The sequence below is a fragment of the Schistosoma haematobium genome, chromosome 2, assembly GCF_000699445.3.
Source record: "Schistosoma haematobium chromosome 2, whole genome shotgun sequence".
Taxonomy (NCBI): domain Eukaryota; kingdom Metazoa; phylum Platyhelminthes; class Trematoda; order Strigeidida; family Schistosomatidae; genus Schistosoma; species Schistosoma haematobium.
In genome coordinates, this window is record NC_067197.1 from 844,810 (window position 1) to 868,883 (window position 24,074).

At 37.2% G+C, this 24,074-nt stretch overlaps 2 protein-coding genes across 2 annotated transcripts; both read left to right on the forward strand.

Annotated features, from left to right (window-relative positions):
- The first annotated feature begins 1,187 nt into the window (after positions 1–1,187).
- On the forward strand, positions 1,188–22,712 carry NCKAP1 (Nck-associated protein 1). Its single transcript, XM_051214084.1, has 7 exons — positions 1,188–1,327; positions 2,354–4,731; positions 7,683–7,854; positions 11,303–11,495; positions 15,849–16,105; positions 16,905–17,366; positions 21,440–22,712. The coding sequence occupies exons 2-7, from the start codon at positions 2,369–2,371 to the stop codon at positions 21,839–21,841; spliced, it is 3,849 nt and encodes a 1,282-aa protein (XP_051067206.1). The 5' UTR covers positions 1,188–1,327; positions 2,354–2,368; the 3' UTR covers positions 21,842–22,712.
- Positions 22,713–23,359: 647 nt separating this feature from the next.
- Positions 23,360–23,698, forward strand: MS3_00006000 (uncharacterized protein; the record flags this gene model as incomplete). Its single annotated transcript, XM_012940316.1, has 1 exon — positions 23,360–23,698. One exon carries the CDS (start codon positions 23,360–23,362, stop codon positions 23,696–23,698), a length of 339 nt encoding a protein of 112 aa, XP_012795770.1.
- Positions 23,699–24,074: the final 376 nt, after the last annotated feature.

A 24,074-nucleotide genomic window follows, 5' to 3' on the forward strand; every position in this document is an offset into this window, starting at 1 on the left:
GATCGGTAAGAAACAAGTGCATAACAAAAATTCGGGAAGCTCAAAGAAAATATGAAGTGAAATTGGCACAATATACACTCAAGCAGCCCAAGAGAATATTCTCGTACATAAACTACAGAACAAGGATGCATCATTGGATTCCCAAACCAATTAAAGTAAGAAGTGAATCTAAAATGATGGAGGAAGATCATGAAAAAGCAGAGGCTATGGCTGACTATTTTGGGGCAGGCAGAATTAAATAATATGATTAACTGGTCTAAAGAGTGGCTGATGCCTATCAACGCGGCATAGTGTGTCTACATGCACTTTGGGGATTCAAAGGTTAATAGGTACAAAATAGGGGAAGTGCCATTACCCATGGTCCGGTCTCATAAAGATCTAGGGGTGACAGTGAGTCATGATCTTCAGACGACGGCCCATTGCCGAAAAGTCGCAGCTAAGGAGTTTCGAACCCTCTGGGCTTCAAAATGGACATTCGCTAAATTAGATACTACCATGTTCACCACAGTATACACATCCTTGGTGAGAACTAAGCTTGAGAACCCCGTTCAGGCTGCAAGCCCCTGTTTAAAAGGTGACTCGGGTATCGTAGAAAAAGTGCAGAGGGCCGCTACCCGTGCAAGTCAAGAACTCCGGGGTTTACCATACATCTGGACCTCTTTACTCTGTCCTATCGCAGATTAAGGCGAGATCTAGTTCTGATGTACAGAATACTGAGAAGTGACTTTGGGCCTAACTTATTCTCTCTTTTTCATCCCACTAGATCAAGACATCTCAGGGGACATAACAGGCGAGTAGAAAGGCCAAAGACGAACGAAATATCCGTGGCATACAGGTTTCTACACCGATTCATCAATACTTGGAACCTGCCGCCCGAAGCAATGGTGTCCGCACCTTCAACTGACTCTTTCAAGAGAAAGTTGGATACTCACAGAAGCACACTAGAAAATGGATAGCATAGGTCATAGGCTTCCTGTTCTTACTACAGAAATCTGAATCTAACTATTTATCAATTATCCACCGACTTCTATATTGAACCAACGTATAAAACTCTTTTCCTCATCAAATAGTAATAGCTCATACTTTTTAAAATTGAGCATTGGATAATGTAAGCTGTTAAACCCTCATAACTAAAAACAACAGACACTTTCAAGCCTTCCATTGTACTAAATCCGGCGATATTGAATGCCAAATTTATAATTGCGGGTATTACAATTTCAAGGTAAGTTGTTAAATTGTGACTGTAGGTCGTTATGAGAGCATGGTATAAAGGATAGTTAGTATTGGAAAGTCAAAACACTTCGCGCTTTATAATCACTTTGAAACGGTACATCCTGTCTCTTGACTAGTTCAGAGTAGACAGTGACATCTTTTCTTGTTGAGACATTTTGCAAAATATTAATTTTGAAAATCAGCAACAAAGTCTCTGAAACGTTTGCGCGAAAACAAGTGTATAAATGTAATGATCTCAAAGACTGGGTATTTAACCATTGAACAAGATTTATTCTGCCATTGTCGCTTAGATTTAAATGAAATAGCCCATCTGTATTCTAGAACTATACTTCTTCGCTATTGTATAGATGATATTTCAACCTATAAAACCTGTATTTTAGTTGGTAGGTGGAGGTTCATCATGGTCATCGTGCGTATTATCTTCCTGCTCGCACCAACATATTACATGGCGTTTACAAAAAAATGAAGTGTCTTTACTGCACATAAGTATTTCTTTGAATTAGTATTTTTCCACAACGTGAATACCGAGTAGTTGTTCCCAAATCATTTGTTTACTTTCCGTTTTCCGCACAGTTATTTTTTGACTGAAATCGGTTGTGCTTTCAGAGGGCTTTCTGTAGGAGTATAAGAACATAGTAAAATCCCGACTTGTTAATAAAATGAAAAACTTTTTGTAGGAGCTAAAATTACATGTTAAACGTAATATTCAGTAACAACATTGGTAACCTGTTACGCTGGCCGCAAAACGAGATGTTTGCCTCATGTGTATTTCATGTAGTGGGCTTTTTACATTATGGAATAGATGAAAATCTCACACGAAGTGGGCTCTAATAATGTTCACAAAAGCAATAGAGTCCTTTTGACTTAAATGTCTAGCTCAGAAAATACTCACTGAAAACTAGTTTCAACATTTCTGTAATCTTTTTGCTCTGAATACCAGTAATCACAAAATGTAGTTATTAACTCAATATCCTCTATTTCTTATTATTTTTGTAACGTCTTTCATATTATACCGACATCTTCATGCATTTTTCATCTTTATAAGTAGGCCTTTCATTGTCCTACATATGAGTATCAAACAAGAAGTTTTTTAATTATATCAAAATTTTAATTCTTTTAGATTATGTCATAAAAGATGTCCCTAATACATCAAAAGTTAGCTGAGCGTTTGTTTATCTTGAATGATCGTCAGCTTGGTGTGCTGACTCGTATCCACTATATGAAACAAATGCTTAGTACACCTGAATACCGCCCAACTGTACTCCCTGGTGGTGACAAAGCATTCGATGGGGCTTGGAAAGTTTTGTTAAAGAAGTTCCCTTCAGTTGATGTCAGATCAAATCCATCCAGTATGCAGCCATTTTTTAATCATCAAAAGGAGTTGTTTGCAATGTTATCAACTTACTATTTTAACTTTGTTGACGTTCTTGATGTAAGAGATCATTTCATTGATCTCATAGGATGTTTGGCATCTTCAAAAATAACCCCTGACATCACTGTTAACTTTGACGTTACGCGGATTTATTTGGAACTCGTTAGTAATTATTTCGCAATGATGTTTCTCATAACACGTATCTCAGACACTAAAGCTATTCTGATTCTTTTCAATTTTTTGTACGATCAACTACATGGAAAACAAGAACCTAATTATCCACGTATGGCAGAAATATTTACCGAGACCTCTGAAGGTATGCTTAATCGTTTACACAAGGAGATAAATCCTTATTCTCGTACATTATCAAGGGCTCTTCGCTCTTTAAATGATTTTTACAATCGACGAACTGTAAGAGCCCAAAATTGGAGTGATGGACATTTTTTAGATATTTTACATGAACCAAGCAAAGTAACACACACTGTCCTAGGAGAACAATTAGGTTGTGAATTAATACCTTATGAGGTGATGGAAAGATGGGTAGTTTTTGGCTATTTATTGATATACCCTGAATTGACTGATGAAGACTCGTTCAATCGACTGAAAGTAGCCCTACGTCATTCATATGTTGTTGTGCTCTTCAGAGAAGAAGTAATTTATATTCATTCTCTTCTACAATCATTTCTCGAGTCTTCGTGGGTTAATAAGGTAGGTGCTAAACGTATAAATGAAATTAAAGAGACATTTTCAATTGCATGCTCACAAACTCCCAAAATGCATGCTGACAGGCGAGCTTATTTACGCCTATCTTTGCGTCAACTTCATCTTATTTTGTCTGATGAACCTGGATTATTGGGTCCCAAGGCATTTTTGGTATTCTGGGGCCTATCATATGCCTCAGATGAAGTTCACTGGCTTTTAAGACATTCTGCCAACCCTATAGTAAAGAAAAGTGCTACTATGGCTTCACGTACAGGTCCATTTTCAAGTGACGAACTTAGTGATCCATTCTTACCGGAATTGCTTTTTAGAATGGATGAGCTTCGTTCCCTAGTTTTGCATTACAGTCCTGTTATACAACGTTTTTATCTCCAGTTATTGGGTTGTTATGATGGACCTGGTTTAAGTGAATATGTGCAAGATATTTTGCCACATGTGAATAATGAAGAATCTGTTATCTTCAATTCTATCGCAAAACAATTATGTGAGCTTGCTGATAATCCTGTTGTACGTGAAACAAATTTAAGTCCTATGCAATCAACATTGTTTGACTTTTCTGGGATTCGACTCGATTGGTTGCGTTTACAAGCCTGTTTGTCATGTGAAGCTTCTGCTGCTAGTTTGAGTGATTACCGGCGACTTGTTGAGCATATAAATTCTACAATACTACATACTAAGTTGGTTGATTATTTGGATGAACTGCTTCGATTAGTTTCGGACATGTCCATTTTTATATTTTATCCTTCTAAATTCACTGAACTATTTTCCAACTGCCGTATATGCCCTGCACAGTTAAGATTTACGATTGTGTTCCCAAGCATTTGTTCTCAGGCTATACAAGCATGTCATGATCTGTGCCCAGAAGAACGTTCACATATTGGTCGTAACGCAGCTAATTTATGTCGTCACTTTTGTCAAGAAATCGCGGATAATATATGTCTTTATTTATTCAATCGTATTGATGAATTTGGAAATATGGCTGATCAGTTAGCACCACAAAATTCTGTACCATGGCTTACGGATGAGAAACCAGCAAAAAAAGGCAAGAAACCAATCATTAATACTCGACAGAATGTAAATGGAATTATGAACACAGGCGGAATAGATTCAAGAAAAGGTAAACGGCTAAATGGACCTATCAACATTTCTACTAATAACAAATTTACTCTATCAAACAATATGTCTTTTGATTCACGTTTCATTCCGGGTGTGGAAAGCTTTAGAACTAATCGAGAAGAACAAACTATAAATGATAAAACGTTATTTGGATTAAGTCAATTATGTTATTCTGTTAACCATCATCGGGAATTATTGGTTTTTGATCAAGTTATCAATCCACGTGAAATACTTCAAAATGAAATACAATTCAGAATTATTGATTTGCTTGCTAGTTATTCGAGTTTTGCGTAAGTTTTCTTTGTTACATTGGTTCTTGCAATACATATATATTTATGTATGAGCTTGTAGGTACTTGTAGTGTTTTTTCTCATATTTAAATTTCAAGCCTTTATCATGCTCAGTCGCATTCAGCAAGCTAACATTGTTGACCATCCACCATATTTTCCTCGTATATGTCACAGACATGAAAAGTCTAAGTTTTATCAACTTCTGTTCATCAGAATGAGTTGATTTAAATATACTAAGACACCAATTATAAGTCACATTGTGACTTTAGATCAGACAATCAACTTGAAAGCCATTTTATTTTGAGCCATCATGGTATTTTATTTATTTAGTTATCTATACTGCTAAAATTCTACTATCCAATTATTTAATTTTCAAAGACAAGATTAATCAACATACTTAGGCGATAAAAATCACCGAACCAGCCGAAGGGCATGGGTGCTGCTAAAGAGACCTCTCTTTATTATTTAATAAAAATAAAGAAAATTCACGACACGCCATGGGTTATTTTAACTCACTATATCACTTTATGACTAAAACATGATCTCTTAAAGTAGATGACACACAAAGACTATAGGTCCTTTATCGTAGATGTTTTCAAAGCATTGCTCGCGGAACGATCGAGTGAGTAATGTTGAGATTAAACGCAGTGTACTAGGTAATGGTAGCAGACAGGTCGATGGAGTGGTGAGTTTTTGAGGTGGTCGTGATATTTGTTACGTATACCTAACCACCGCATACCTCACCCAGCTATTTTTTACTGGAGCAGACGTAAGCTGGAAGAAAGCTAGAAGTGACCGAACTATAGCATAGCATCAATCCATGAAGCCACAGGCTGATGGTCTGAGCCATGTAGATAGTTGCAGACTATTTGATTGCAGTCCTTGTAATTATCGCAACTAGAGACTATGAGTAACATGGCGTGTAATCGTTCGCAATAACACAGGTGCATTCACTTTTTTTCTTCCTTTAAATTCTGATTCTATAAATTTCTTATAAATCTTTGTTTACTTCACCAGTCTATATTTTCTTCCCGAAATGTATCCTCGAGACTCAATATTTTCTATTACTGTTAATACTGTTACTCCCACTACTACTTAGGGATTTCCCTTCACAATTTTGTCTCGCTGTACTGATGGACATGGCGAATTGAAAACATATACACATCTACCAGGCTCTACGTTGCATTTGACTGACTAACTGAGCAGTGGGGTTTGGTAGCGTTGGACAATCTCACTATTGCTTTTCAACTTTGCCTTCACTGACATTTTGAGAACATCTCTGATGGGAGAAGGTAGTTACTGTATAGACTCGTCATCCGGAAAGACTTTCTGATCCTGGGTAAGCAAATATTGTCTTACTGTACGATGACACTCAAGTTATGCAAATCGCATTTAATGAGTTGGCAATCAATATCTGAAGACATTGCATATACTTCGCATATTCCAAATGCAAAGTGCTTCGACGAGACTAACAAGAGCGTATGTTTACACCCACTGTTCATGGTAAGCCATCAGAAATAGTCGAAAAGTTGTGACATTATGCCAATCTGGGTGTAAAAGGTCGAGTTTACAACGCGTTGGTGAGAGTAGTTTTGTTCTGCGCCTATGAAACCTGGTTTCTCCGTGCTGAAGATTTTCGGTGACTTTCTATGTTCGGTCATCGTTGTCTCCGAAGGATTGTTGACATTCAGTGGCAACACTATGTTAGTGATGTTGAGATCTGACTGTGTATGCCTAGGCACGTAACGATAACTGAATTTTTATGACCATCTTGAAGTATAGTGTTCGGTGGCTTGAACATATGTTACGTATATTGTCCTGGTGGCGTTCACACCATCCATTGTTTGCCAACGCTCGGATAGAGTAGAATAAGCTGATAGGTAGTCAGTTGGTGATGGCAGCGGGGTATGAAAACTTTATAGGACTGGCACTTGTCATTCCATCACAATTCCCTGGTCGGTGTCCGATATGGTGCAACTTAATAACTTGGGAAGTTGTCAGATATGGCTCACAATAGAAACTAGTGGTGTGATTTTTTCATATTCTTCACAAAAGTTGTAGGAATTCCTTGGACTGAAAGAATCCCTTATTTGTATTTTTTTCAAAATTGAACTGTCTCTACCATTGCATACTATTGTCATTCACTAGTTTTATTCATTTATTTGTTTTCCTGATACCCTCTCTGTCTCTCTATTTCCCCATATTTTTATTTTATCTGTATTGACCTTATTTATTTTGGTCCCTAGATGTACTAATCTTGATAAGTTTTAAGTAAACTAATATCATTTGTTACATAAAGAATTTGAATCTCATGTACACTTGCGACATGAGAATAAGGTGTAGGATTTCCATGGTAGAGGTTTTAAACACATATCTCTATAAAGTCATTTGAAGAGAGAAAGTGGACTGATTTTACCTCCAGCTTTATCACGGTTTTTTCGGAGTGCAGACTATTGTTCAATACACTTCTGTTTTAATAATTAGACAAATCTTTCCCATGCATTATAAATATGACAAGTTAACAAACATATATTTCAAACCATTAAGAGAGCAAGACAATCCTTGAAAAGTTAAACCACCATAGAGTTACCCTTAAAGGCATATATTTATCATATACATTTCTTCCGTTGAATGAATACGTGCTCTCAATTTTTTCATATACATCAATACAATTAGAAATACGCTATAATAATTCATCACTAATCAATGTTTATAAATACAAGTCACATAACAACTACGAGTTATAAATTTAATCAGCAACAACAACAAAAAAATAATCACTAACTATGTTTAGGTGATAAATATTGATTATGAGAATGTAGATAGAATTTTGACGTCAATCATAAACTTAATAAATCACTTCACTTCCTAATTGATCTGTTATGCAATGTCATTTCAATTAAGAAACAGATTGAAAGTTTAATTTATTTTTTTTTGAATTTTCATCATAGCTCTCATGACAATACATCGGAATCACTTGCTTCTAAACCATCAGAATTACTTCGACGTGTACGAGCTTTAATGAATGCTCTTATAGATTTGGAAAATCATGTTTGTATTGATGTGATTGGATTATTTTCTACTGTATTCACTCAACATACTCAACCAGTGGATGCATTTCGTGTAAGTATTCATTTAGCATTCTTCAAATCTATTAATGACATGTTTACAATATTCATAAAGGATATTATTTGTTCTGTTCATTGTTATTATTCTCATTCATTTTCTTTAAATGCGAATGTCCGGCGCTTTAACCGGATTCCAAATCTATGGTGCACATGGGCACCAGTATCCTGCGGGAACAAATGGCGTATGAACCAATTTTCGGTCACCGACTACCATGGGACTGCATCTCCTTACGATGCTCCACTGCCTTGTGGGTTAGACCTTTAGGTCAAAGACTCGGGGTGTGGCCCCCTAAGATAACCACTTGCTTCGGTCTGGGCACCCGGGCAGTATCGCAGCCCACACGCAATTAATGAACTGAAATTGTGTGGCGCATATATATTTGGTGCACTCCTGTACCAATATATATGTGTTCAAATAAAATAAATGGATAATTGTTAAATGTCATTTTAATATTTTATCTGTTACACAATAAGTGAATGGTATAGTAGGATATTAGATGAAATATTGTACACAAAACAGCATGTCGCCTCATATCATACATAAAATAAGGATCATACAAATAGGTTAATATTAGTAGTGGTAAGGGTCTATGTTTTCCCGTTGTTACTACACTGGATTATTGGTATATTTTCACCTTAACTAGATGTTTCGGTTTCTTCACAAGTTACAAAGTTCACTAGTAGTAACAATTCGGATATACTGAAGTGCTTTTCCCTCTTGTTGTGGGACTCCTCAGCAGTGAGTATCCACGTCTTTACTATCAGTGACCGAACCCAGGAACTTCGGTTTTGGATTCTAACGCTTAACCTCTAGACCACTCAGTCGCCATTCAAAGTTCGGCGCTCACGCATGAGGCCGAAGGTCCTGGGCTCAATCCCGAGCGTGTCTGTGGGTCCCCATACTAGGACAGAACAGCTCTCCAACGATTCCTGGTTTTTAATAGTCCTTTAGCTAATGTCAGTTCGTGACTTAAGCTGAAAATTCCACTACATTCATAAACCCCCAATATATTAATCGAAAATATATTAAGTAAGAATTCTTAAAGTATACAATTTAAATAAAGACAAAATCAAAACCCACTTGTGGAGCTTGCTGTTTACGAAGAATGCAATATGAAACTACAACAGGACTGTTATGGATTTTTTTTGAAAACATATCTAGCTACTTGTTCGCATGATGTCTAAGACTTAGTCCAATATGTCATGATGAACTACTTTTTATAAAATAACCAGTCTGTCTTTTTTTTCCAGTAACTCCTATTCTCCACAAATTGTCCTTAGTATAAAACAAAATGTTTAGAACGTTTCCGCGCTCAAAGGGTGACGTTTGAAGGTAATGCCTCAAAGTTATCAGTGATCTCTATACTTTGCCGGACTTCAGCATTACAATGTGATCACTGAATACACATCTTCGAGAGTACGTACAGAAACTTATTTTCACTAGTCTCGCATAAATACTTTAAAATTCGATAATTCAAGGTACATACTATGCTTGTAGACATTGATTTAAATGCTTATGTCAGCACTTATTAAGACAGTATCGTTCTCATGCTTAAGATTATGAAGTATTTCTTCAGAGTTACTTCCATAATATCGTTGATGATGAGTTTGAAATGGGAGTGCAACTATAAGGTGATGGTTGGTGGTGGTCTACGGGAATCCCTGCACCGCCATACTTATCAAACGCCAACAATCGTAGTGTTTCTTGACATCAGGGCTGCCTTCGATTCGTTGGACAGGACTGTTCTCTGGGATTGTCTATTGAAGAAGGGTGTGCCTGAGAAGTTTATTAACATCCTAAAAGCCCTATATACAAACACCTCAGGCAGAGTGAGGGCATACAACCACCTCTCTCCATTGTTCCATTCGAGCAGTGGGGTTAGGCAGGGTTGCCCAATCTCACCATTCCTCTTCAACTTTGCCATCGATGACATTCTGGAAACAGCTCTGATGAATGTAAGTAATGGTGGTGTGGATCTGTTGCCTGGAGAAAGACTTCTCGACCTTGAGTATGCGGACGATATTGTCTTACTGTGTGATAATGCCCAAGGCATGCAATCCACACTTAATCAGTTGGCAATCAGTGTCCGTAGGTATGGTATGTGCTTTGCACCTTCGAAGTGCAAAGTACTTCTACAAGACTGGCAGGATTCCAATCCTGTACTCACCCTGGACGGTGAACAGATAGACGTAGTCGAGAAGTTCGTGTATCTGGGTAGCTGCATAAGTGCTGGTGGGGGTGTGAGTGATGAGATCAATGCACGAATAGTGAAAGCCAGAGCAGCTTATGCCAATCTGGGCCACCTTTGGCGCCTTCGTGATGTTAGTCCGGCTGTAAAAGGTCGGATCTACAACGCGTCGGTGAGAGCAGTTTTGCTCTATGCTTGTGAAACCTGGTCTCTCCGAGTTGAGGACGTTAGACGACTCTCTGTGTTCGATCATCGCTGTCTCCGAAGGATTGCTGACATCCAGTGGCAACACCATGTCAGTAATGCAGAGGCTCGGCATCGTGTGTTCGGGCACAGAGATGATAATTCAATTGGTGTCACCACTTTGAAACACCGACTTCGGTGGCTTGGACATGTTCTACGAATGTCGTCCCAGAGAATTCCACGTCGTGCATTATTTGCCGACTCTGGGACTGGTTGGAAGAAGCGGAGAGGTGGTCAGTGTATGACATGGTGTCGTGGTATGAAAGAAAGCTGCAAAGGACTGGCTTTGTCGGTCCTTCACGACTCCCTGGTGCATCACAGTGGCTAGAGACGTTATCAGATATGGCTCAGAATAGAAGCCAGTGGCGATCCTGCTGTAACCTTCTTTTACTTTCTTCATAAAAAGTGGTTGTGTCTCCCTTACCTGAAAGATTTCTTCTGATTGTACCTTTTCGTTCCCTCGTTACTACCACACTACCTTACACCAATCTCTTCGTTATTGTTCTCTTTTTCTTTTGCGCTCCTTAGTTTTTTTTTCTACTTCTCTTCGAATTTTCATTGTTTTGTGTGGCGCATATATATTGGCGCTCTCTTGTACCAATATTCATGTGTTCAAATAAATAAATAAATAAATAAATAACGGGAATCCCTGGACCTAGTTTTTGTGCTCTTTGGCACTCGTTAACAAGGTATACCTGTAATCTTAATGGACGATTCAATCCCATGTCACCCAGTTTCACAGTTAGAGACGTTACCACTGATGATTTCCTGCCAACTACCTCCAACCATCACCTTACATCTCAACCTAGTATGCGCGATGTTGAGTTATACTCAAACAATGTTCATGGTCATGTATCCCGGCATGCACTAAGGTAAGAATGTTAATAGTTATGTTAGGAATTTTGGAAAATAACTCTAACCGTTTGTTTCTAGTGATTATTTTAATAAGAGCGGGATTCGTCAATAAATATGTGTATGATATATATATACTTCTCTCTTTTTTTACTTTAGGGACAATTAACAATGACAGCGCATTATGCTGGATGGTATTTAGAAAATGTTATTAAACATGCTTATCTAGATCATTTTGTTTATTCACCTTTATTAAAGAGTTTTGTTACTTTAGTATCACCTGATGTTGTAAAATTTCGAGCAGAAGATTATGCTGATTTAAATGAACTACTAGCTTTGACAGAACTTATCGGTAAGTGAGTTAGGAAATTGTATGATTTCTTTTACTTTATTGTTTTGTTTTTCAAAGAAATCATTGGGGAGAAGGAGGTTTTTTTCTCAATCTACATTGTTCTGCATACAAACAAACATAAATTTAACCTTTATTACTATTTTGGTGGGTAAGATGTCAGAATTTGCATATCACATTGTGAGGTTTGTGTATTTTAACTGATGTGAACACGAAATTGAGTGAAGCGTTCACTTCTCAAAGAACTTATCATCAAACTGTACAATAGTACATATATAAGAATTTTTAAGGACTAATGCTACACTAGAAAACATCGCCCATCGAGGTGGACGGTGTTTTGGCGTACGTAATACATGTCCCTACCACCTCAATTGGAGATTTGTTACTTCATCGATCGATTTCCTGTCTTCACTTAGTACCCTATTCTTAACCCAGACATTGGTTACTCCATGGTCCCAAAATACACGTGCAATGCTTCGTAGACGCCTATGATCAAATGTTAGTAATCTGAAAATATCCTCTATTCCTAATGACCATGTTCCATACCCATAAAGTAGAATAAAGTGAATTAATGTGTAGCAAACTCGTCCTTTGATTGAAATATAAATATCTCGCCTATTCCACAAATGATGCATGTTGGCAAAAGCCTGTCGAGTCTTCTGAATCCATGTCGAGGTTTCGTCAGACACCAGACCATCAGTATTAATGAGACTCTCAAGATAAGTGAAGCGATCGATACGTCCAACTACTTCGCACACTATCCTTATCTCAGGCGTTGACGCGGACTAGTCTTGAAGAAAATGTTTTGCATTCAGATCTCAAGGAATACATCCCAGTTATGCCTGCAATGTTGCTTAAGGTGGTCAGAAGACTGCATTTTGTCGGCGTCTTCACCAAACAGAACTATATCATCTGCGTCATCAAGTGAATCTTCTGATGGAAGATCAACGTTTGAAAAGTCAGACGATGAAAGTGTTATCTGCAAAAAAATTGTTTATGGCAAAGTTAGGTTAAAAAAAGTGGGGGAAGCAGACATTTCTGACTAACATCACTTGAAGTAACTAATTCCGACTACAGCTCACCATAAGCTCTGAATTGATCATTAATGTTCCAGTAGATATACTGTACAATGCTGATGTACTTCTTTGGTACCTCTTCCAAAGACAGAAACTACCACAGAACCTCACAATTAACAGAGTTGGACACCGCCTTATGGTCAAGGAATGCAATTATAGTAGTACGTCGAAAACTGTCTATGTTCCAGAATTTGCAGAAGGCTGAGTATTTGGTCTTTACTTCCATGTCCAGGTTTGAGACCAACCTGGTTTTTCCAGGTTTACCCTTTATGAGTTATAATTAGGTGTCGAATTATTATTGTGACTAATATTGTAGACACTATATTAGTTTAACTGATCTCTCCGTGATTGTCACAATCTTTCTTTCATATATTACTACCATTGAATAAACTACTTCTGTGAATCCGGTGTCCATCTTATTGTGTTAATGAGGTATGGCAACTTGGACCGATGCATATATGTGCCTGGTCCTACGTTGTAGCTGACTGACTGATTGTTACAAGAGGACCTTTGTCCTTCCTTGTAGACTGGTACAATCACTGGTCGAGACTAGTCATAGAGAATTATGTTTATCTTCCAGATCCTATCTTGGATCTCAGTTAACTTAACTGCTAAAACTGAACTTCCATTTTGGAAAGTCTCAAGGCTTAATTCATTAGGTCCTGCTACCTTTTGTCACCTTAGTTTCCTAATAGCTATTTCAATCACACTAAGAGCTGGAGGACCTTCATTAATTCGCCATTCCGATTGTTTGGAGATAATGGATAACTGAAGTACGGCTGAATACCAGTTGAACTGTTCCCTGAAGTGTTCTACCCATCTGTTAAATCTCCTGGATTGAGAGTGGATAATAGTTCCATCCTTTTCCGAAATAGTTTCACTGACACCCGGAATTTTAATACTCGTTTCCTTGATAAGTTTGAAAAGTGGTCTACGTTTATCTATCACTGCTTCGTTTTCCATCTGTTTCGTTTTTGCTACTCACCACTGCTCACGATCATTACATAGGCTTTTTATCAGCCTACGTTTAAGTCGCCTCTGTCCCTCATTTTGTCCAGAGCCAAATGTGATGAATTTCTGAAAATTTATCAGCTCCGCAGACGCTGTTGAGATCCACTGATTTTCTCTAGCCTTTTGGTTTAAACTACTAGTAGATATCATTGCTGTTTCCACAGCTTTTTGGATGTCATGTGAAGCTAGCTCGGGATGGATATCACTTCCATGGTTAACTAAATCCTTCTCTAGTTGCTTCTGAAACATATTCTTAACTTATTCATCATTAAGTTGAACTGTAATTGGTCCTCTTGTTGTGGCTTTTCTATTTCCAGTAAGACGCAGACAAACACGTACTTGAACTAGAGTAGGATCCGAGTTTGAACATCTACTCCAGGATGAGCTACAGTCTTCTATCGAGCCCCTCCAACAGCGGCTGATGACAATGTTATCTATTTAAGTCCATCATTGAGTCTGTTGTGGGGGGTCGCTATGCCAGACGATGTTTTTCCTTATGCTTAAAGTTGGTGTTTGCCAAAAATAGACGGTCATCTGAGCATATTTGCAACATATGGTCGCCATTACCTTTTAACTGATCTACAACACCGTAAGATCCTTCTACTTACTACGTCAGAGCATTTAGCTTTTTGAAGGAGGTTGGATAGTTTCCTATAAAATTCATCTTTAACTTCATTCGAGCTAAAATAATCAGGAGAGTAGGCAGAGACAAAAAAGGGACAACAGTGTGTGTTCTTATCTTTTCGGGTTCTTTCTGTCCCGTTTAATCAAACAGCGCACAAGCAGCTGCTTAATGGAACCCAGTTTATGAGAGCCTGTTCTGCTTCCGAACACCTACACCAACTAGTCTATTGGAAGTAGCACTGAGGTCTCCAGATACTCGAAGGATAAATCGTATCGGTTCTTTATATTTACAAGATGAGGTCAGGTGAATGACCGTACTTGGATCCTGCATGCGTGTTTCGGAGATGCGACATACATCGGTGGCTCGAGATTCTACAATCCTAGCTAAAGAATCTTGTTTTTCTATCTGGCACTGGGTTCGAACATTAAAAGCTTCAACATGTAGTTTAGAGCTTGGTTTCAGGAAACTGAGAATAACATTTCGTGAACTCAAATCATTAGCATTGGTGGCACATGATGGCAAAAACTGATGAGAAGGGTTAGTCGTGGGGATGGGAAAATTAATAAGAGATGAGGGAGGTATTTGATCGTCAACACGATGATCTCGGGCGCTGATAGAGGTTTGAAAATGGCTGTCACTTACCGGTTGCCCACACCGTGAAAGGATTTTGCTTTTTGAGGGACCTGAAAAAGAAGTTAAATTGGTGGTGGTTTTAGCGACCTGGGAGCGACTGCAGAGCCGAAGGGACAGCTGCTTGAGACCAGTCGTTCATGGCCTTTTTATGGAAAAATTTTGATGCATTAGCTCCGCAATTCAAAAGGTCTTACTGCCGGAAACGGAAATCCTTGGGATGAGGTGAGGTGTGATATTTTAGGGTTAACCTTTTCCTACTCCTTCCTCCCGTTGTAAGGAGACAGCATCGCTGCAAGTGCTGGTTGTTCGAGAGAGACACCCTACTGCTGTCATATCTCTCTACGGGCAGCAGTTCGACTTTTCTGTCGGGCTTTAAGTTGCTCTTTTTAGTCTTCCCGTTCTTCAACCGACTTGCCTGGCATAGTAGAACCTAAAGGGACGTGGGTTCCAGCCAACATAACTCTATTGTGTCATCAGAATAGACAAGCCTGACCACCACGTCAAAGTAGTAGCTACATTCGGGTATGTATTTATGTATTTGTTTATCGGTGACCGGTTTAAATCTCATATATACATGTTCTTCTGCAATGGTCAACCAATGTTTACAGCTAATTTTTATGTAATAAGTGAAATTAGTGGTTGGAGATGTTGATTCTTAAAAAATCTTTCTCGGTGACATATACATTTACTCGTTATCTTTCTCTAGATCTCGAGTCTCAGTATCCTTTCAGCCAATAAATTGGTCTCCCCTACCAAGTCTTCGTTCACTACACTACTATTATTTTGAATTCGCTACTTAATTTCATCTCATTGTCATGAATCGATATAGTTATTTGGGCTAAGTCATATTTGTACTAGGCTCTATGTTGATTATAACCGAATGAGCGATATTTATCAGCCTAGCTAATATTGCTCTCAACATTCCTGGCATTGATAAATCAAGATTTGTTGTTAACACTTTGGTTTGACTTTTTTTTCACCTACCATTATATTCTTGCGTTACCACTACAGGACCATTAGGGATAAAGTTTATTTGCGATCGATTAATGCATTCTGTTGGTGATCGTGTTGATGAAATCAACAAACTAGTTCGTCAAAATCGTGGTACTCTTGAATGTTTACGAGAGTGTATAAATGATCCAGTGAGAACTCGTCAACTTAATGGGAATTTACAAAATTGTGATCAACTTTTAATCCTGTTAAAGGAGATTGGTGTAGCACTTGCTTTCCGTAAATTATGCTTTGAAGCTGTTCATTCTATACTACAGGTAAGCGTATGTGAGTGTTTGTCAATATCATTACTAGTCTGTATTCATCAAAACATGATTTACATATTTTATAGATTTAAGTACTACGTAATTGATGTTTTATACAGCTTAGTTTTACTGTAGGACACTCCTAGCTTCCACCTCAAAAATATGAAATAGGGAAAATCCCTTAACCTCTTCGTTTTTTTATTTATTTAAACACATAAACATTGGTACAAGAAGGTACCAAATAGATATGCACCACATAAATCATTCGACTTGTGTGACGGCTGGGATACTGCCTGGGTGCCCAAACCGAAGCAGGTGGTTTTCTTAGGATGCCACTCCCTGAGCGTTTGACCTAAAGGTCTGATTTAAAAATATTAACAACTTCATGTATATCATAGCCACTATGTCAAGTAACAATATCTTACATATAGAGAACTGTTTCGTTTTATGACTGATTAATTGATTTCCAGGTAATAATTAGAACTCCAAACTTAAACAGTTCACAAATTGTCATTCTCTAACTAATTAGTTAATTATACATTCCCGATCAAAGCGTAGGATAATTGATTGGCTAATGAGTTAAATCTTCATTTCTGACTTATCACTTGACATATAACTACTCTGTATTGGTGGCCTAATGGTTAAAATGTTCGTAGATTTGAATCCCATTCCATCTGTTCCGATTTGGACACTTATATAGTAGCACTGTCTAGTATATGTGTAACATTGTCGACTTTACAAACCCTCACTCAGTAAATGAGTTACATAATAAGCTGTTAATTATCTTTTATTTAATGTGTGTTATTTCCAGAAACGTACTCCATTTCTTCTGGATACTGTTCACAACCTTCGTGATTATATAACACAAAAGTCAAGTAATAGTGCTCAATTAACTGGATCATCTATAGAAAATAATGGAAAATATGAAATGGAACGTATATATGCACACTTTAATGAACAATTAATGTTAAATAATCTATGCGCTTCTGTTGGTATATCCTCTCATTTAGATTATAATTTATGCTCAATTTTAAATAATCGACGTATAGCTATATTGGCTACAGCAAATCAAGCTGGATTAAATTTATCTATAAATGGTACTGTTAATGCATCATATCAAGAATTAGAATATCATATTGCTTGTTTATTTGTTGTATTTGTTGCAAATGCTTTTCCACGATTAGCACGTCAAGATTCTAGTTTATATCGTTTAGATTTAGAAGCGAATGAAAATAATTGTCATTGTATTGCATATGCAGTAAATACTTTAATGGTATGTTATAAATTATATTTTATGTAGTTTGTTTTTAATTGTATCCTAAAACTGTTATGACTTTAAAGTTGCGGTCGATTTTTTACCCTGTGCTAATTGTTGTGTCCTTGACTGGAAAAATTAGAGAGCAGTGTATTTATCGATCGATTACAGTGACACGTAAACACGTACGGACGGCCTAGAGTCTCGATTGGTCTCGCTTCCCTGTCTAGCACAGTCAGTTGAGTCCAGAACACAAGTCACAACCTCTGAGATATGAATCATTATATTTCAAACATACTTTGTTTATATACCAATCAAGCATACCACATCGTACCATAAAAATAGAAAACAACATTTTGTACAATATTCAACAAGTGAACAGATATCGACCAATAGGAAATGTCCATTTAAAGTCCAAGGACACCATTGGACTTAACATGATAATTATTGGTCTATTCTTCCGCATCCACAACAAAAACAATTATTCAGTTGTTGTTCTGCAGAACTATTAGGTATTGAAAGAGCCAACCCATAGGAAATCATGAAACTAGGTTTTCTGATAATTGACAATTATCAGCGTCGCATATCTGCCGTCTTCATGTAAATAATACTTCCTATAAGATTTGAATCCATATCAGCTATTGTTAAAGTTAGAGGTGTTTCCATTGAACTATTTGGGCATCAATCAAAGTTTAAGAGGACTGAGATATTTACAGTAATTAGTTACTACTCGGTGTTCTTCAGAAAGATATACTTCAAATATAAGTCATATCAAGTTGATGATCAATGATTTCTAGTGTCAAAATTATAGCACTCTATAACGTTGTACACACTTGACTTGTTTCTTAACAATATCATAAGCAATGCGTAATCTTTAAGATCATGGGTCCGAAATTCGTTAATGTGATTTGACTGTAATTCTTTTACCTGACTGTCAATTATGTTCTGTCATTCATTCGACTTTCAACCGGCAGGTTAAAATATGAAATCCTTTTTTATCATCTTTAAACAGTTTAGCGTAAAATCGAGTGCATAAGACTTCGATTTCGTAAATAAGTTACAATGTTCTCTCCTTCCTTATAGTTTACAGCTGTTTACTATCCTGTAGATATCATTTTAATGCCACCTCTTACTTTAGACAATTTACCGTGCGATCTGAATAAATATCTATTGTACCCATGTGAAGTTAGTCCCTGTATAGTGTTCTCTCTTCTATCTTAACTAGTCCTATAATTCAACTACATTTGTCTCCAATTCATTTCATAATGAAGACCTGTACGATTTACTTGCTAGTTTGTTTCTATGGAATCATTTTAGCACTGATTATTCAAAAACTTAGTAAATATTTAGAAACAATCACTTTTGTTAAAGTTCTGGCTCATAATGAATGTTAGTCAGTCAGTAACAACGTAGAACTTCGTACGTACGTATATCAGTTCGAGTTGTCATACCACATTAGCACAGAGATGCAGTTGTCGACTCAAATCTCTTAGTGCTAGTGGTAGTAAAAGTATCAGCAGTAATCGGAAAGTGTTACAAATTATGAGTATAGATAGAAATAAAAATAGTCATAAAAATCATATTACTCCATTAACTAGCCAATTTTATATCCTTATATGCAATTTTTCTTTTATATATTACCACCTTTGAATTAACTACTTATATGAATTCGGTGTCAGTCAGTCAGTTACATCGTAGGACCAGGCACATTTATGCATCGGTCCGAGTTGCCATACCTCATTAACACAACAAGATGGACACCGGATTAATAAAAGTAGCTAATTCAGAGGTGGTGATATATAAAAGAAGGATTGCAATAAGGATATAATACAGGAAGAAAGAATTAGTTCGTAGAAAGAAAGAATTCGGTGTTCATCTTGCTGTGCTAATGAGGTATGGCAACTTGGACTGCTGCATATATGTGCCTGGTCCTACGTTGTAACTGACTGACTGATTTCATAAATGTATGATTCTGTACACAAAATTATAGCATTTACCTATTCACTTGATTTAGATTTAATGCTTAGTTACAATAATATGCCAATCAACATGAATGAATTATCTCAGTTAAAAAGATTTTATTTAAGTCTGAGACTTTTCTCGTTCATTTATCAAGTTAATGAATAAATAGATCAAGCTAATGCAAAACATACACAAGCATCTTGTTAAGTGGGATTTCTTAGTAAACTACATATGTAAGCAATTAGAGGCGAAGATAAATATAGAAGTATGTTTTTTTAAAAGATAATTACTTATATCCATTATTTGCTTACTTACTTACGCCTGTCACTCCTCGTGAAGAAGCATAGGCCACCCACCAGCATTCTCCATCCAACCCTGTCATCGGCAATCCTTTCCAGTTCTTTCCAGTGGTTATACATCCTTTTCATGTCTGCTTCCCATTCTCAACCCAGTGTGTTCTTCAGCCCTCTTCTCTTCCATTTCCCTTCAGAGTTCCAGGTTAGGGCTTGCCTCGTGATGCAGTTTGGTGTTTTCCGTAATGTATATCCCATCCACTTCCAACGTCTTTTCCTAATTTCCTCCTCAGCTGGTTTGTTCTCTCCCATAGTAGGCTGTTAGTGATGGTATCCGACCAATGGATGTTGAGTATCTTGCCTAGACAGCTATTTATGAATACTTGTACCTTCTTGATGGTGGTTGTAGTAGTTTTTCATATGAGACAGATTAATGAAGGTTATTCAACTTTCAAAGATAGTCCACATTTACAACCGATTTTATTTATTTATTTATTTATTTCAACACATACATAATGGTACAAAGAGGCACCAAATACATATGCGCCACACAAATCTCATTCGATATGTGTGAGGGCTGTGATACTGCCCGGGTGCCCAAACCGAAGCAGGTGGTTATCTTCGGGGGCCACACCCCGAGCCTTCGACCTGAAGGTCTGATCCACAAGGCAGTGGAGCATCGTAAGGAGATGCAGTCCCATGGAAGCCGGTGACCAACAATTGGTTCATACGCCATTTGTTCCCGCAGGATACTGGTACCCATGTGCACCATTGGTTTTGAATCCGGTTAAAGCGCCGGACATTCGCTTTTCGTCCTCTCATTTTCGTAAACAACACCCCCGCCACGAGAAGGCAGTGAGTAGGACTTCCCTGGCAGAGGCTATATACGCGTGGCCGTGTGAGAGCATTTCGAGAGGGAGAGCGGACTCTCCCCACTCTCGGCCGTACCAGGGCATTTGGGGGCACAACCGATTTTAGCTAGATGACAATTGAAAATTAAAGAGCACTAAATAAATAACCGTTTCTTCCTAGGTTGTAACTCTTCAGCAGTTCACATCATGGTTACAATCCCAGGACTTTCATATCTTGAAGGAAGTATATTGCCTTTAGACTAGCGAGTTTCAATATATTTTTCAGCCACTATCTAGTAGCATCAGTAATATCTATTTCATTTTCCACCATGTCTCACTAGAACTCTAATAATTCTTGATAGCAGTGCGGTTTATTTGTATGTATTCCCTGAAGATAAGTAAACATTATTTGGTAGTGAAATATAAATAAGTCCAATAATTATTTCTAAATTGTATTACCCCATCAGTGCTTGAAGTCACTAACTTCTAGTCTGAGCCATGTTAGGAGATGCAGACTACTTGGTTAAGGTCCGCGTGACTATCGTAACCGATGGTTAGAGACTCTTGGTGACATGGCTCAGAATCGATCACAATGGCGTCGGTGTATACACTCTCTATCTTCCCTTAAACTAAGAGATTAGGATTGCTTTATATCTTTCTTTCTACTAACTAATTCTTTCTTCCTATACTATATCCTTATTACAATCTTTATTTTATATATTACCACCTCTGAATTAACTACTTTTATGAATCCGGTGTCCATCTTGTTGTGTTAATGAGGTATGGCAACTTAGACCGATGCATATATGTTCCTGGTCCTACGTTGTAGCTGACTGACTGACAAAACATTTATAGTTAGTGCTCATTAAAGCTGTATGTTTAACCAGTGATTTTTTATACTGACCATGTTTTTTTTTAATTGTTCTCCTCAAAAACACTTATTTGATACTGACTTCATTCAATGTGTTGTCTATTTATTTTTCAGGTTTCCATGTTTTCTCTACTTCGACCAGGTGATTTAGAGGCTCGCTCTAAAGAATTTCTTGCTCTTGCTTCATCAAATCTTTTAAGACTTGGACTAGAAACATCATCATCTCTTATATCTTCAGAAATTTATGGTAATAACAATATTCAAACATCTTCCTCTAATCATTCTCTATCGGCTAAACATAGAGATTCAATTTATATTGTATTTGATAATCTTATTAAACAATCACCTTGTTTATCGGCTAATTTACAAGAATCTTGTTTTCCATATTCATTAATACGTAGTGCTTATCATAGTATTGCAAAATTAACAACAAATGAAACTTCCAGTACTACACGTTCAAATATCATGTCATCATCATCATCAACAACATATGTGGATGGAAAATGTCGTGACTAAAATGGTAACACTATTACAGTTCATTGATGAAAGTTTCCAAGAACATAGTAATTCTGTTGCTTGTTTGTTTACTTATCTCTCCTTTTTTTAACAAATTTAGTCATTCATGATCTCTATGTGTTTACAGTAACGGGAAAGGTGTAGCACTGGTGGTAGTAGTAGTAGAAGTAGTAGTACATCATATATGCTTTTCTTGTTTTATTTTATTTGCATTTTTGTATTTCTTTTGTTTTGTTTTTGTTCTTTCTTCTTCTTCTTTTTTTGATGGTTAAAATGAATCCATGATTTTGCTTTAAATTGTTTATATAAAATAAAATGACAAATGTGGTTATTTCAAAAATGATATTTGTTAAATTATAGTCAATATATGTATGTATAGCTCTCTTATGATTATTATTATTATTATTATTATTATTATTATTATTATTATTATTATATTCTTCATTATTGATAGTCTATAGTTAAAATAATGAAAAAATGTGAAGTTCAAACAGAATACAATGTTTTCTTCCAAAATCTATATATATATATATGTGTTGCCTTAAAACATCTGAGGTTTGTATATATTCCTTCTGTAAGTCAATAGAAAATCTTTAGCTTGACTGTATAATGTTTATATTCTAATGGGTTTGTCTCTGACGAAATCCCAGCATGGATTCGAAAAGTTCGTTTGACTTTTGCCAACTTACGTCACCTATGGAGAAGGCGAGATATCCGTCTATCAATTAAAGGACGAGTATACTGCGTGGCAGTCCGTTCTGTTTTAATTTACGGCAGCGAAACATGGCCTTTAAGAGTAGAAGACACCCGTAAGCTACTAGTATTTGACCACAGATGCCTTAGAAATATCGCTGGCGTCTGTTGGGATCACCGGGTAAGTAGTAGTGAGGTTAGACGCAGGGTATTAGGGAATGATGGTAAATCAGTCGATGAGGTTGTGAATCTTCATCGACTGAGATGGTTGGGCCACGTGTTACGTATGCCCAAACACCGATTACCTTCGATGTGCAATGCTGACTAGTGTTGGAGATGGTTGGAAGAGAATTAGGGGCGGCCAAACCAAAACGTGGCATCAGTGCTTGAAGTCACTAACTTCTAGTCTGTGTCATGTTGGTAGATGCAGACTAGTTGGTTGGGGATAATTCCGTAGTAGCTTATGGGATGAATCTCAGTGTAGGTGACTCTGGGTAAATAATGGTTTGTTAATGACTTAGCAGGTTTACGCCATTTTTGTAGGCACGATCAGTAATTTGTTATTTGAAGAGACAATCAGAAGTGGTCTGTTGAAATGATCAGAAGTCACCTAAAGCTCAAGTACATTTCATTGGGTCAGTTTTCTAGCGATAGAGTGGTATATATATGGATGAGTATTTGTGCATTTCGGTAGCTCACGTAGTTAAGGAGTTAATGCGAGGCACGCCGTGTATCAGCACCAGACTTTTGACACTACCCGTCACAACATATTCTGGCGACATTATTTCTCTCAAACGCATGCGATAAAAAAATTCCAGAATGTCAATGTCAGTAGATCAGCTCAAAATTATTTTACAGCAAACGAAATTTCAAGCACCACAATTGAAAACGACTGAAATGATGGGACAAAAGTCAATTCAAGAAAATTCGATACAGATTTCCGAATTAACAGGCTCAACTACCGAATCACAGATCAACTCAATGAGTGAGTTTCACTTTGATCCTGAAGCTAATGTTACACTTGGATTATGGACCAAAATGTATGGCAACGTATGCCAAAAAGTGTTAGTTGTGTTCATATATTGTCAAAGTCTCACAACTAATGCTTACTCTGACTCCACCTACAGCTTTTCTAGAGTTACTGCTAGTTCCAAACCCGGGTAAAGTAGTAGGGTTGGTCGTGAGGTCGGCAACTCCATTCCATAGAAAACAGCCTTGCTTAAAAATTCGCAATGAGATCAAACAAATTAAGCCATTTAAATTCTGCCCTCTGAGTTGAAGGAGGAATCATGGCGCATCATGATGAAATCCTAGATTCTTTAGAAGTCACGAAACTGATGCCCCTTTTAACAATTAGAACAACAATTAATATAGGTACATGGAATGTTCGGACAATGTAGGTGACCAGAAGGACCAGTGAAATAGCCGCGGAGATACAACATGACGGTTCTCGGAATCGGCGAAAACCATTGGACTCAAGCTGGTTAGAAGAAGTTGAATTCGAGAGAGATGATATTGTACTCTGGCCGCGGGGAAGAAA

Excerpts from the sequence above, each read along its gene's own strand:
- NCKAP1 (XM_051214084.1), top strand. The coding sequence starts at position 2,369 with ATGTCCCTAATACATCAAAAGTTAGCTGAGCGTTTGTTTATCTTGAAT. Across the intron at positions 7,855-11,302 it reads AACCAGTGGATGCATTTCGT|GGACAATTAACAATGACAGC; the intron begins GTAAGTATTCAT and ends TTTTTACTTTAG. Across the intron at positions 16,106-16,904 it reads CTGTTCATTCTATACTACAG|AAACGTACTCCATTTCTTCT; the intron begins GTAAGCGTATGT and ends TGTTATTTCCAG.